This window comes from Pezoporus flaviventris, unplaced genomic scaffold (assembly GCF_033815535.1).
Source record: "Pezoporus flaviventris isolate CSIRO_AGI_PZ_B2104156 unplaced genomic scaffold, CSIRO_AGI_Pfla_v1 ptg000005l, whole genome shotgun sequence".
In the NCBI taxonomy this organism is placed as follows: domain Eukaryota; kingdom Metazoa; phylum Chordata; class Aves; order Psittaciformes; family Psittacidae; genus Pezoporus; species Pezoporus flaviventris.
This window is the reverse complement of record NW_026892553.1, coordinates 9,563,663-9,577,537: the sequence shown is the minus strand read 5'-3', so window position 1 is coordinate 9,577,537 and position 13,875 is coordinate 9,563,663. Positions and strand designations below refer to the sequence as shown.

At 37.8% G+C, this 13,875-nt stretch overlaps 1 protein-coding gene across 1 annotated transcript; it reads right to left on the bottom strand.

Moving 5' to 3' along the window:
- Positions 1-954: 954 nt before the first annotated feature.
- Positions 955-12,841, bottom strand: FMR1NB (FMR1 neighbor). The gene is made up of 7 exons (XM_061445965.1): positions 12,822-12,841; positions 11,716-11,787; positions 9,640-9,750; positions 7,757-7,894; positions 5,712-5,808; positions 2,354-2,496; positions 955-1,677 (listed from the first exon to the last, which is right to left on the bottom strand). Exons 2-6 carry the CDS (start codon positions 11,783-11,785, stop codon positions 2,397-2,399), a joined length of 516 nt encoding a protein of 171 aa, XP_061301949.1. The 5' UTR covers positions 11,786-11,787; positions 12,822-12,841; the 3' UTR covers positions 955-1,677; positions 2,354-2,396.
- Positions 12,842-13,875: the final 1,034 nt, after the last annotated feature.

Genomic DNA, 13,875 nt, shown 5'->3' with positions numbered 1-13,875 from the left:
TTTTCCTTCTCCTCTTACAGTGCATATATTTTGCTTATGCTCATCGTGTTCTGGTGCTGCCAGATACAGTTACTGCAGATGCATTGATTGCTTACTGTTAAATACCGTTGTTTTACCAGTATGCATCCCTTTGTCAGAAGGTTATGTGACACTGAAAGCAGTTGTGCTGTCAATGACACGGAAACAGAAGGAATTTATTACCCTTCAAATCAAAATCATGAAGCACCATATGAAAGCCTAACTTTCTCCAGAGCACAAAACTCTCTCCATAATCACTATCAGCCATGAGGATCTGTGTGGTTTATAACATGCACATTTCAGTTGTGACAGTGCCCCTAAATTCATGTAGCAGGAAACTGGTTTTATCTGTGTCAAAATGTCTATATGCATACTTCACCATTCCTAAAAATAGTATCAAGGAACAGTAAATACATATCAGACTTGGAAGGCAAACAGAGCCCTATTCAGCTTCCATCATTCTGCTGCTCCACATTAAAAACATCATAATACATGTGCTTCCAAAATTATAACCAAATTATTTGTCATGCTACTGTCAATGGTTGCAATATCAGGCTTTAAAGCTCCTGCGTATAGCTATGTCTGATCATCAGTAAGTATTCCGACAACTATATGAGACTGCCCATGTGCATATCCCACCCATATTATGCTTGGATTTTAAGTGATGCTATTTTTGGGGACTGATGAAGCAAAGAAAAAAATTCATTTAATGGGGAATCCTGGAAGTACACAGAGCTTCAAAGAGTCACTCATTTTATTTAAGCTCCACCTTAGGAGCACAGCTCCATTCCTCCCAGTTGTAGCTCTTGGAAATTCCGCTACATGGAGTTCAGAGACCCAAAGAAAAATTACCAGTGATTGCATTATTATGGGCAACACTGATTTCAACTGACATTCTTTTAGATGCTCATTTTTATTTTGCATCCATCTGCTGAGAACTGTTACATGTTTGTTTCTGTTATTTTTGTTACACTACAGGGAAACTGAGAGAAATTGCATTTGGAAATCACCTACCTTGGGAGGCAGGCCATTCAAAGCTCACAAAGTCTTGAGGTGCAGTGATATACCATGTAGAGAAACAGTGCCAGAGAAAACACTAACGGTTTCCTTGAGTACTTTGTATTTTTGCCAGATGTACCTTTAAAGCAACTGCCCAACAATGGGATTCCCAAGTCCTCTGCAGCCTGGTAGCGAATTAGCCATTCTCCTCAGCAAGAGCAGCACTACTGTGCTATGGTGCCATCCAATACAGATGAGTGAAACAGTAAGATTGCCACTTGCTACCAATTTAATGAATGACAACATTCTCCTCTTAATCCAGATACTATTCTAAGACTGACCACTAAATGGAAACAGGCAATTAACTGGTATTTTTATCTCCCTCCACTGTGATGTTGTATCAATTAGACAAAATAGGCTTTATTATTCAAGACTTTCACGAGCAGTTTTGCTTTTCAGTGTTATTAGCTTTTTTTGTACAGGAGATAAAGAATAAACATACAAGAATTAAAAATTAAGACCTTCTCTTGCAAAATCAATAGTGTTATCAAGGGTTGACAACATTGTATTACTTTGATACTAAGCCAAAACATCTTTCTTACGACATACTCAAGTAATCCTGTTGTCCTGCTTGAGATCTTCAAGATCAGCTGGATGTTCCTCTACAACAAAGTGGATAAAAACCCCTATTACCAAACATCATTGTAACTACGTTTAGTGACATTTTACATTTTTGTCAAATAAATACTCTTCCCAAAATATTTTCTTATTGTATAATGACCTCATTGACATTTTCTTATTTCATTGTTGTCTTTAGTCGGCCATAGTTTGGCACGTTCATGTGAAGCAAATAGCATTTCACACTCAGATTACATTTATTTCAGTAGTCAACTGCTTTTCAGCATTGAGGAAGAATGCCAAGATGTAGAGCTGTGCAAGTATGTCAGCTGTAAAATATCCCTATCTCTACAGAAGGACAGATCTCTTACTGGCTGTAAATGGATCTGCATCTCCTGAATGTGGCAAAACTTTGCTTTTCCACTTTCTGATGAGACACAGTTTGCACATAGAAAAAGGAACACTGAAATGGCAGAGGACTCAAGTCTAGGACTGTAATATTGCCCATGGCTTGCTCTGCTGTCATTCATCATCCTGGGTCAGCAATCAATCAGTACTTCTCCCACAACACCAACTGAAGGTGGTCCCTGATAAACAGTGCCTTTTGATAAAGCCTACTGGACTGGGATTTAGTAATGCATACATTTAATATTCTATACAGAACTGATAGAAGAATCCTAAACTGAAAGAATGGAAAAAACCTCCAAGGTTAGTTTACCTTTTTGTTTTTGTTGCTGTTCTTATGGTCCTTATTTCTTAAGTCAATCTTGTAGAAGGCCACGAAGCTCTTCAGTATGTGCTCTTCCCTTCACAAATTTCACTACTCTGCTGTTTGCCCATCGTAAATGATTGAGACATTGGCTGCAACATATTAAAACAGCTGAAAGTGGCTGACTTCCAAAAAAGGACTTTAGAGGAGATCACCTAGATTTTAGCTGTGAAATCGTAGCTCAATGAAAAAACCCACAAAGCTACAGTTGATTACAAGGGCCATCACAAGATTTCACCTCTAGAACATGGGCAGATTAAAGCTAGAGAAAAGCTTATTGAAATGCTTTTCCATCTCTTACATTTTCATCATGAATTTCAGCTCACCTTCCAATTCATATAATGCAACCATGACCAGAAATTTCCCCAGTAACTACTAAAGCAAATTCTACGGCCTGCTTCCCACAGCTGTACTAGGAATTCGGCCAAAGGAAATGAAGACTTCTCTAATTCTCATTTTTTAAAAGACCTACGTAACCTTATTCAAATACAGCATTAGTGATGTGCACCTGCATTTTCCTAACCTTCAGTATCTTAACCGACCCACCACTGCATGCTAATGAAGACTAACACAACAGAAAAAACTTAGTGTAGCACAGTTACAGACGTAGCAAAAGCACCAGAGAGCCCAGCTCAAGAAAAGAGATGTTATGTTGACAGCACACAAGAGAAGCTGCCAACTTCAGGGAATGCGCATGTGCGGACTGCTTTCTGCATAAAAGATACCATTGGAAGGAGACAAATACACAACTCATCAGTGGGGTGCGGAATTAACAAAGCCTCAGTAACCCAAGAAATTACTAGTGCTGATCAAGTATGGCAAGGCGAGGAGTACTCCACTCTTGATCAATTTTACAGGAATTCCATGCCTCTACATGTCCTTAATCTGGCCATGTTACGGAATTACCTCTGCTATCCTAGTCCTGAGCATCTCTTAACAAACAGCCAACAGCCACCCCTAACACAAGTGCCTGTAAAAACTTTCCAGTTGCCCAAGTTTGGCCTCTCTCCCTTCATCTTTTTTTATTTATTTATATATATATATATATATATATATACACACACATACACACACAAATGAATATAGATAAAATTAATTTATAAAAAATATATTATTTTATATGTATATTTTATATTATTATGTACTTTAAATGTATATAATTCATATACATTTATATTAAAATTATGTATTTTATATAAATTCAGATAAATACAAATACAGGATCCTATGGGAAACCTTGGAATTTGCTCTAGAAGAAGCACAGTGAAACTAATCAATTATCCCTCTTGTTTATTGATAACTCTAGAGAACAATTTTTACTTTTGTGTACATCCACTGCAGTACAGTTTTGGCATCATATGTAGCACCCTCTCAACGAGAACTGTACAACACTGAAGTTAAAAGAATTTCCATCCAGGGAGAAGGTTTGAGGCTCATTAAAGGAATGCTTTTCAAAGCCATATCATCTATCAGCTGTCTCTAAAACTCGTAAAACTCGAAAGTTACACTCTTATAGGACTGGTCCTTTCCTCGAATTCAAATATATGGTGTTGCAAATTAAAACCATTCAGCATCTGGTTAATCACTGCATTGAAAAGACAAAGCAAAACCCAAGTCATAGCAGAACAGCAATATTGCTAATTTCCCTAGCTATGAAAAAAACCACAGAAATGATAATTTAAACATTAATGTGAATTCTCTCAAAACGAACACATATTAATTCATTTTCCAGAAAATTTATGATAATTTCATGTTAATTCTTTGCCTCCTGTTTTCAGAGTCACTGATGACTCAGTGCAGCTATCTGTATGCTGAACATCAGCTGTTGAGCACAGCATAAGATGTAATGTGGAGATTTTCACAGCAGGTTTTGTCTAAATGTGGAACTCCACAGCAAATAGCCATCTGCTAGTCAGCCACATTAGTAAAGTCTATGTGTGTGCGTGTACGTGTATGTATATGTTCCCACACAGACTACTAATGCCTTAGCAAAGCAAAAGTTCAACAGGAGAAAAAAATCTTTACAAAAAAGACGTATTTATATATAGCTTGTATAATATATGTCATATTTACCAAGCTACAGCATTAGTTATTCAATATCAACTACCACCTTAGAAAAACAAAGCACAATTTCAGTTCAATAATTTTGATGTTGTGGAGCTTACATTTTTCCATTATCATAACATATACACATGCCAAAACTCTTCACAACATCAAACACGTAACTCCATTGCACTCACAGGCTGTAATGTGCCCCATACATTGAAAAAGATGCACTGCACATTAGAAGCATCAGAGATAGTTAATTCGCTTTTCTCCCAGGCATGCTCCCAGCCCACCTCTTGTACTCTTTTTAGGCCTACTAGTTTGTTCATTCCTTCTGTGTCTTACTGCATAACTCCAGGTCTATTCCACAATGACACATTTCTACTGACTGTTCTTTACAAACTGCTTTTCCACATTCATTTCTTCCCTGTTACCTTTTGGGTAACTCATTCCTTGTGCATGTCACTTTGAAGAAGTGCCTTAGAAGGCAGTGGTTAAAGGACCATTTTTGTCTCCCTCCTCCCTATGATTTTTGAGGGCTAAGACAAGGGGCAGAATGTTTTCTCACTGGTTTGTTTAAATGTACATTACAACACGAAATTGACTTTTCCTCAAAACTTCCTTTTTTTTTTTCTCATTTTTCTCTTTTTTTCTCTGATGTTCTGGGTTTTCTTTACACTCAGGACACAGTGTCCTACAAACGTATTCTGTTTGAACAGGTTGGGCTGCATGCAGTGTTGTGAGCTGCCCAACAGCTTGATTTGCTCTTAACTCTCATTTGCCAACTTTTTTGCCCACACCTGCCAGTTGCTGGTGTTGCTTTCAAACAGAAGAAAATGGAAAACAGCTTCCACTAACACAGATGGATATACTAGCCTTTGGTGGGAAACAGGGGCAGAAAGTGGTGGAAAATATAGGAGAGTCAAGGGAGCAAAAGCCAAGTCTTCCATACCTCAGGATATTGGCCTTCATGGTTTACATGCAACTTCTCAATCCAGGGAAGTAAGATTAAGTCTAATTCCTTTATAACTGGGTCTTTAGAAAGAGTACTGGGGCAGTAACAAGCTTTTTTTCTTAAGCCTAACTGATGCTGTTTCATGTAGCTTCAAAATCAAAGGACTCGATTATGTTTGCACATTAGTTTCTTGCCTTTTTTTCCCCTGTCTTTTATCCCCTGACTTCAAATACATCAATTATCCATATTTTCTGTGTTTAGCAGCAGTACATTAGAAATTTGATCTGGTCGTGCTCTCATGCTTACCATTTCTGCAAAATGGCACAGCAACAGAGTGGTAGACACCCCATAATTATAAATCCTCCTGCCACAAGCGCAATCAGTCGAAATGTCAGTTGCATATCTGTAGAGTCAGCAGAGGCTTGCATTAGATGAGAATCATTCCATATATACCGGATGTGAATCATTCCAATATATACCAGATATATATTGACATATAGATGACAGAGATTAACCTCGAAAACAGACATGCATATATCTCACCCAACAACACAATGAAAAAAAGCAGGTCTTAGAAATGAGCTCAGGTGAGAAAGATCAAGTCTCAAATTTGACACATTTGAACAGCCCAAGTTTGCTTAGTTTCAGAAGCAACTAGGTTTTCAGTGAGCCCTGGGCATAGGGGTGGGGGGATAACACAGTCCTTCAGAAACTTCTTTGCATACTTAGGAACAGAGACAAAATTGTGCAAATGAATGCTATCTACCTACTTCAGTTCACAACTTTTGCAGCATTTTCTTAAAGCTTTTTATTCCTAGTGAAATTCAAGATAAAACTCCCAGATGAGAACCGTTTGAATATGCAGCCTGTGACCATGTTACAGAAACACAAGTGCCATGAGTTTAATATCTGCTAAGCACTTCTGTTTTGTCAACAGATTGCTACGAGACAAACAGCATGTGCTCCAAGGGCAGTAAATGTCTGTACTTTCTTTGGACATATGTTGTACATACAGGAGCACTCTAGTAGCTAATTAATCTATGAGCAAATAATTCTGTAAAATAGTCAGCCCTTGATATTTATGTCCAAACAATAAAAGCTTAACTGGAATGAGGAATCAAGTAGTCACAACTGAATAAGCATGTTTAATTTTAACATGTGCTTGAGTGTGTGCCCTTCAAATGAACAGAAGAGCTGTAATTTTCACTGTACAGCTTTCCTTCTTGCTATAGTACAGCCCCTGGGAAACCTGTTGCAGCTGAACCTGCTTGAGCAGGGAGGATTGGACTGTATGTTCTTGAGAGGTCCCTTCAACACCAATAATTCTGTGCCTAATAAAGGGCCTCTAACTTCCTTGTATTTTTCAGTTTGCTGAAGCAACTTCACTGTGAAAAGCAACTGTCTCTACCAAGCTGTATAAACAGGAAAAATGTTAAGATTTGATACATCCCTTACAGTGAAGCAGAAATTACCACAGTTATGTGCAAAGGTAGGACATACAAAAAGTTTGCTGCATTCTTTCATCTGAGACAGAAGAAAACCCATGTACACCAAACCTATGCTCAAACTAAAAAAAAAAAAAAACAAGGTAAAATACTATGTTAAGGCTAGAATTTGAGAACAGAGCCACAAAAAGTGTTAGCTGTAAGAGTTTTCTGCAGATCTTGGTTGATCAACCTTCTTCCTGAAGCAAGGTTACCAACAAAATGAGGTCAAGTTGTGCCTTTGCCTAGCCAGGTCTTGGAAAACCCTCCAAGGATGGAGACTCCAGAACCTTTCTTATTACTTCTGATTGTTCTAGAGTTGCACTACTTTCCTGAAGAATTTTTTCCCCCACCTAATGTCCAAGCTAAATTTCCCAAAAAACAATTAGCGGTAATTCCCGCTTATCATCTGGTTCTACCAAGCATCTGTGGCTTGCTCATCTTAGAAACTGCATTATTAAACAGGCTTCAGTACCTATTAAGCAACCAATCAGCCTCCTCTTCCCCAAATTAAATACATCCAATTCCCCCACCTTTTCTTGATAGCACTTTCACAGAGCCACTACTACTTTGAATTAATCCCCCCTTTCCACAAATAGTCTTCATTCTTTACACTAACATATTTTACTAGGTTTATTTGCATCACATTCTTTGCTTGTGCTGGGGTTGACAAGATATCCAGCTAATTATTTGAATCAATTATTTTCTGTCTTAATATACATGCTCAGAAATAAATGCAAGCTTACACTTACACTGAAGAGAGCGGCGACGTGAGAAACTTAAGGGAGAAACAGAAATGAAAAATCACATTGTCTGACCAGAAGCAGCATTTGGCTATGAGGTAGTTACCTACAGAAGTATACTTACTGTCTTTGAATGGCATATAACAAATTGGTTCATAGCTGGTTTGGAAAGGACAACAGTTATTTTCCAAGCATTTGGTTGTGTTAAGGCCAGCTCCTACAGGACAAGGAATTAAGGTTTGTCCTTCTCTGTGACGGCATGCTTTAAAGAAAAAGAAATAATACGTAAGATCTCTATTCTAGGAGCAATGCTCAGAGGGAAGTTAACATTTTCATGACCCTAGTATGTTTTCATAAGATAAATCTGCCTGAAAAAAAAAAAATTATCATTGATTTTCATGTATGCTTTTTCCCCAGAACTAATCTTTATATTAAATTTAACAGGAAAGCTAAAATGTCTTCCAAAATCCTCTGTAATTTGCTCTTCTTATGAAACATTTACAAACCCCAGTCTAAGCATCATTGTACAGCTTTTTTGTATTTAGGTTTGCAAAATCAGTAGGAGAGACAAGCAATTTTCTGACAGGACTGTTTAATTAAAAAAAAAAATCTTAAATTTGTTTTTTGATTTTTTTTTTTAAGGGGCCAGCAAGCATAGGATACATTGCAGCAAACCATCTCTGGTCGACACTAATTGCATGTTTCTATAGGCACCTGAAAATCAGCTTGTAGGACCAAATGCCCAAGATATTTAATCAGTTACTGATGGTCTCAAACCTATCACCCTGTATAGCAGATGGTTTTTCACTCTCCCAGCCTTTGCCTTTACTATTTGGGTGGTGTGGCTGGAGCATTTGCTGGTGAAGACCAGTACAAAAAAAGTCATTGAGTACCTTAGCTTTCCCCATGTCCTGAATAATCACATCTCCCATTTCCTTCTGGAGAGGGCCCACATTTTCCCCTCATCTTCCTTTCATCTGTAGAAGCTTTTCTTGTTGCCCTTGACATCCCTGGCAGATTTAATTCTATCAAGGCTTCAGCTTTCCTAACATGATCCCTGGCTGACTGGACAATTTCTCTATACTCTTCTCAGGCTACCTTTGTTTCACCCTCTGTAGGCTTCCCTTCTGTGCTGCACTTTGTCCAGGAGCTCCCTGTTTATCCATGCAGGCCTCCTGGTATTCTTTCCCACAACCTCCTTTGTTGGTATGCATCATTCCTGATGTTAGAGGCAATCCTTGAATATTAACCAGCTTTCTCAAGCTCCCTGTCCCTTACCAGGGCTTTATCCCATGGTACTCTACCACACAGATCCCTTAAGAGACCAAAGCCTGATCTCCCGAAGACCAGTTTAGACAGCTTGCTATGCACCCTCCTTACCACCCTGAAGATCGCAAACTCCACCATATCTCCGCTTCTCCTTTCTATCTGTGATTCGATTACAGATCTTGCAATCTTTATACATGCCAAACCCTTTCTCTATTCGAAGATATCTTTCTTACTGATATTAGCAAATCCGCATTGCATTTTCTGTCTCAATTTTATGAAATAATGTAGTTCTTGGCATTTAACTTCAGTAGTCCAGTCTAAGCTGGACTGGAGCCTTCCCTAGCCAACAGTGAGCACCATGGTGCAGAATCCTTCTCTCATTTAGGATGTGCCGAATTGCTCTTTTTGTCCTATGTGTATGTGGGAAGACTAGAGAAGTAGTTTAGATCAAAGGTGGATCCTACAGCAAACTGTCCAGCATTTCTAGTGCAATTACATCACTGACAAAGAAGGGATTTGTAGGAGGGTAGTAAAGCAGCAGAAGCAAAATTTAATTGCTCCAAAGGACCATGTAACAATACCGTTTTGAAGAGATCTAGTGAGTTCTACAGTATCAGATTGGGGGTTTTAAAAACATTAAATGCTGCCAGGTAGAATTGGAAGGGTGAACTAGAAGCAAGACACAAGAAAGGGAAAGGGACAAGAGAAACAATGCTGCAGTGATGAAGTGACACTTACTCACTGGCCTGAAGAATCTTAAGAAAGGCTCAAATGCATCTTTCAGTTTCGTAAGTACATGGGGTGCCACTTCACTCTTTTCTAACGCATGCTGAGGTGGTGGTGCAAAGCCTGAAAGCTCATAAGGATTAGCTCATTACCATCAAAATATCCATAATTAATTAAATGCAATGACATTTTCATACTCATTATCTTTCATTATGAAGGCATTTATAGTCATTATAAATCATGACTACAGAAGGCTAGCAAGGTTAAGCATAGATGTCTTTTTGTTGCATTCACTTCTATTACTTCAAATTGCTTCATGAACCACAATGAGTAAAGAACTAAAGCTATGAAACTTTGATTAAAGAATCCATTCAGATAGAAACTGTCAAAGTAAAAAGCCCTACTGTTCACATACAAGGTGCAGGTTACATGAAAACCATATTGTACCTATAGAGGTATTTCTCTTACATAGGCAAGCAGAGATTTTAGCCTTTGCTTTAAAGATCATTCTCCAATTGAAACACAAAACATTGGGAAAGGTAGCTTTAATCAGATACAGCCAAACGTGCTTCTATACCAACATCTTGTTTCAGACAGCAATCTACAACATTTAGGTAAGAGCAAAACATCCCTGAATATAGAGGTACCGGAGTATTTTCCCAAACCCTGGTGATTTGTGGCTCTGGGATGGCTCAATTGCCTTTTATTTTTACTTTCAGAAAAAAAATGGCCTTAGTAAACCTTGCTGCCTCACTATCTCTTTTTCATTAAACCAAAAGTGCAAATCACAGTGGGACTCCACTGGCAATCAACCATTGCACAATGAGGGAAAAAGAAACCAAGAAACCCAGTATTCCTATTTGCTTGCCTTTTTTTCTCTCAATGAGAAACTTACACCATCACAACTTTAACAGATTTCAGTGATGAAGATTACTGAAAGCCATTTCACGGTTTAATAGCTCCCGCAAACAGAAGTGAGATCATGGCCTAACTAAAAACTAACGGTGTTGAGCAACTTCAGTCTTTGGATTATTCTTCAGCTAGCAGCGTCAGGAGCATGAATTCTCTATCCTGGGGCACAAATTGCCTCTGCTGTGCCATACAAAACTGCCTTGGGGAAAAAAAAAAGGCATCAGAATAGGAAGAATTTAATCTATGTCAAATAGAGAATCTGAAACTCGGTGTAACAGAAATGTGACCAGCAAAGTTCACACTTTCACAGTCCCCCTGTAATCAAGAGAGGAACAGAAAATTTTAAAGATTTTGTAATGATTTCTCAGGAAGTTCATAAGATGAGGTATCGCACAATCAGTTAGGTAAGAATCATGTGAAAATATTACCACAGTTGTCTTGCACATGATTCTAAGTTTAAAGTGATAAAAGCCCCACACACAGGTTTGATGGAACACTGACAATCAGCATCAGCTGCACCACATACTTATGAATCACATTTATACCTACATTAGAGCTCACACATAAACACACCCCATGAAAATATTTCGCTTTGCAGCAACCAAGAGCCTTTCACCAAGATCTGAAAAGGTAGTCTCTGAAGTCTGGTTTCTCAATGCATAAAGGATCAACTGCAAGCTTAATGTGTGGGCTGATCCTTTACACACATGTCAGATGACCAAATTTAGCTTCTGGTGTGAGCGCAATTTATCAGCCCAAAATCTTTGCTAACACTTTCAAGCCACCTGCTGCAGTAAGCAAATACATCAAAACCCAACAGATTGAAAGAACACCCTTAACTGTATGTGAGAGATAAAAAAAAAAAAGAAGAGGGAAAACCCAGAAGAACCTATAATCAAAGGTAAAATAAAAGGAAGATACACGGCCAGGGATCAAAAAAAGCAGCATGTGTTTCTCATACAGATGCACAAAGAGGGAAACAGACACTGTAGCTGGATAAAAGAAAACCATGCTTTGCTGTATTTAAGTGTCAGGACTGATCAATCCCATCTGAAGTAATTAATTAATATTTTTCAGTATTTTCCAATCATTACCAAAAGAAGAATATTGTAAACTTCTTGCTACTAAAATTAGTTGCTGCTTCTGTGAAAATGCATTTCCCCTTGCAATACTCACTTGAATTGATGTTATAAAGCAGTATCAGTACCATATAGTTCCACGCTAAACCGGTGCAAATTAGCAGCATTACTGCAATAAAACCAACAGTAATAATGAGGTTATGCATTAAAAAAATTATTGCTCTTAACTTCTTACTCATGGATTAGATAATGCCAACAGACTGCTGTACAGAGCAGGACTCCCTTCTTTTGCACTAAGGAGGCCAAACCCAGTTAAATCTTTTTTTTGCAAAAAGTGATTTTAAGGAAATTACTCATAAGAGCTTAAAGGAAACATCCGGTTAGGAGACAGCAGCCAAAAAACCCTCTCTCTGAAATGTCTGAGAGATAAACACCTGGCACCCTAAAAATATCAATTTTAGCTAAAAAATTTAATTCAGGTTTTATGAACAGAATCAAAATTGAAGAACTAAAAACTGTTAGAAGCTTACAACTGAATTCTAGTTTAGCTTGTCGAAATAACAATTAGAAATCAGAACATATGAGATTCTCTGGGTAAGAGTTTATAAAGGTGGTTCAAAGTGATATTATGGATAAAAACTTTTAGAAATTCCCAGTATATGCACAGTAATTTAACAGCAGGTTTAAACTGGGATTTTGGTTTTTTTACCTCCAACCAACCCCCAAAGATTGCTTTGCCAGATGCTATATTCCACTTTGCCTGCTGCTCCTGTTGTTACCTCTAGAAAGATCTTCTTTTTATTATTATCATGCATATTTAGTTAAGACAGTTTAAACCTAGAGATTATTTTGCTAGTATTGGTGAAGGAGAGCAACCCCACTTTCTGAAGTGCTACACAAGGAAAAAGATGACATTTTACAAAGGTATTAGTCTTTAAGGGGTCTGATTCCTCTCACTCCTGATAACTGAGGAAAACTTTCCTGCCATTAGAAGGTACCTGTTCTCCAAAGCAAGATACAGACACATTCTGTCCCACAGAGCAACTTTGCTTTGGTAAGTAAATGTGAAATGATTTCTGTCCTCTTAAGAAACAATATTTGCCAAGACACCTATTAACATCTAATGCCATACAGGACAACACCTAATGGGAGAAATAAAACAAGGGAAATAAAGAGACAATTAAAGTTTTCCCCATTACATACTACTTTTGCTGTTGTCTCTGCTACTGTTGGAACAGGAAGACTACAGCTATCCAGAATACTACAACTACAGACTTGTTCCACAGAACATGGAATCAAAGCTCATCACAATGAGCTCCCTGTTACTATGACGCAGCTCAGAATCAACAGTACAGATGTGATAAATGCATCAACAACCAGACCAGAAAAAAGCTGTACAGAGTTTCAAATAAATCAGCCCCCCTTCCTTCCCAAGATAGTTAAGTCTCTTAATCTTTTAATTCACTAAATTTAAACCAAGTTTATGCTATTACCTATCACATTTCAGTGTGCAAACACTATTCAGTTGTGCAGGCCAGGCAGCAGATACCTCAGGACATGAAAATACACTCACTCCTCAGAACAAGATTTGGTTAAGAGATCTTAACTTAGCTTCCCAATAATTTATTAAACATTAATTAATTAGGTAATGGGATCACCCCACAGGCTCACCAAATATCACCACAACCTAACACAAAGCTGTAATATTTCCATTCCTTTTCTTGAGGCTCTTTGCACAACCTAGGAACAAGGTTTTACAAATACAGAAACCTAAAGTAAACTCAGATGCCCTAAAAAACAGCAGTTCTCCTAGAACTGCCTAGAACAACTTCTGTTTCAGAAAAGAAGTATCCTATAAGAGCCATTTGATCTGATAAGAAACCTTAACAAAAGGCTATTTTTTTGCTATGCATTCACTATATATTCACATGTAAATGTTGTGGTTTTTTTTTTTTTCTTTGAATAGTGAATTTAAAGGGTGATTCCTTTTAACCTAATTTGCATGCAGCATTAGCTCACCAATATAACGTGTCCTCAATTTGTTTCATTCTATATGCAGACTAGACACAGCCACTCTCAACAGCACCAGTAAGAAGATACTTAGAAACGTGCCTCATACAGAACAAACATTCTTCATTTTCTGAAGCATATGATTTCACATACAATTAAGATCTCCCATATTGCTTCCTCTCTTGGAACACTGCATATAGTGTGATGTATTTCTGATACACAAATACAGGACATTTCAGACTGCCAA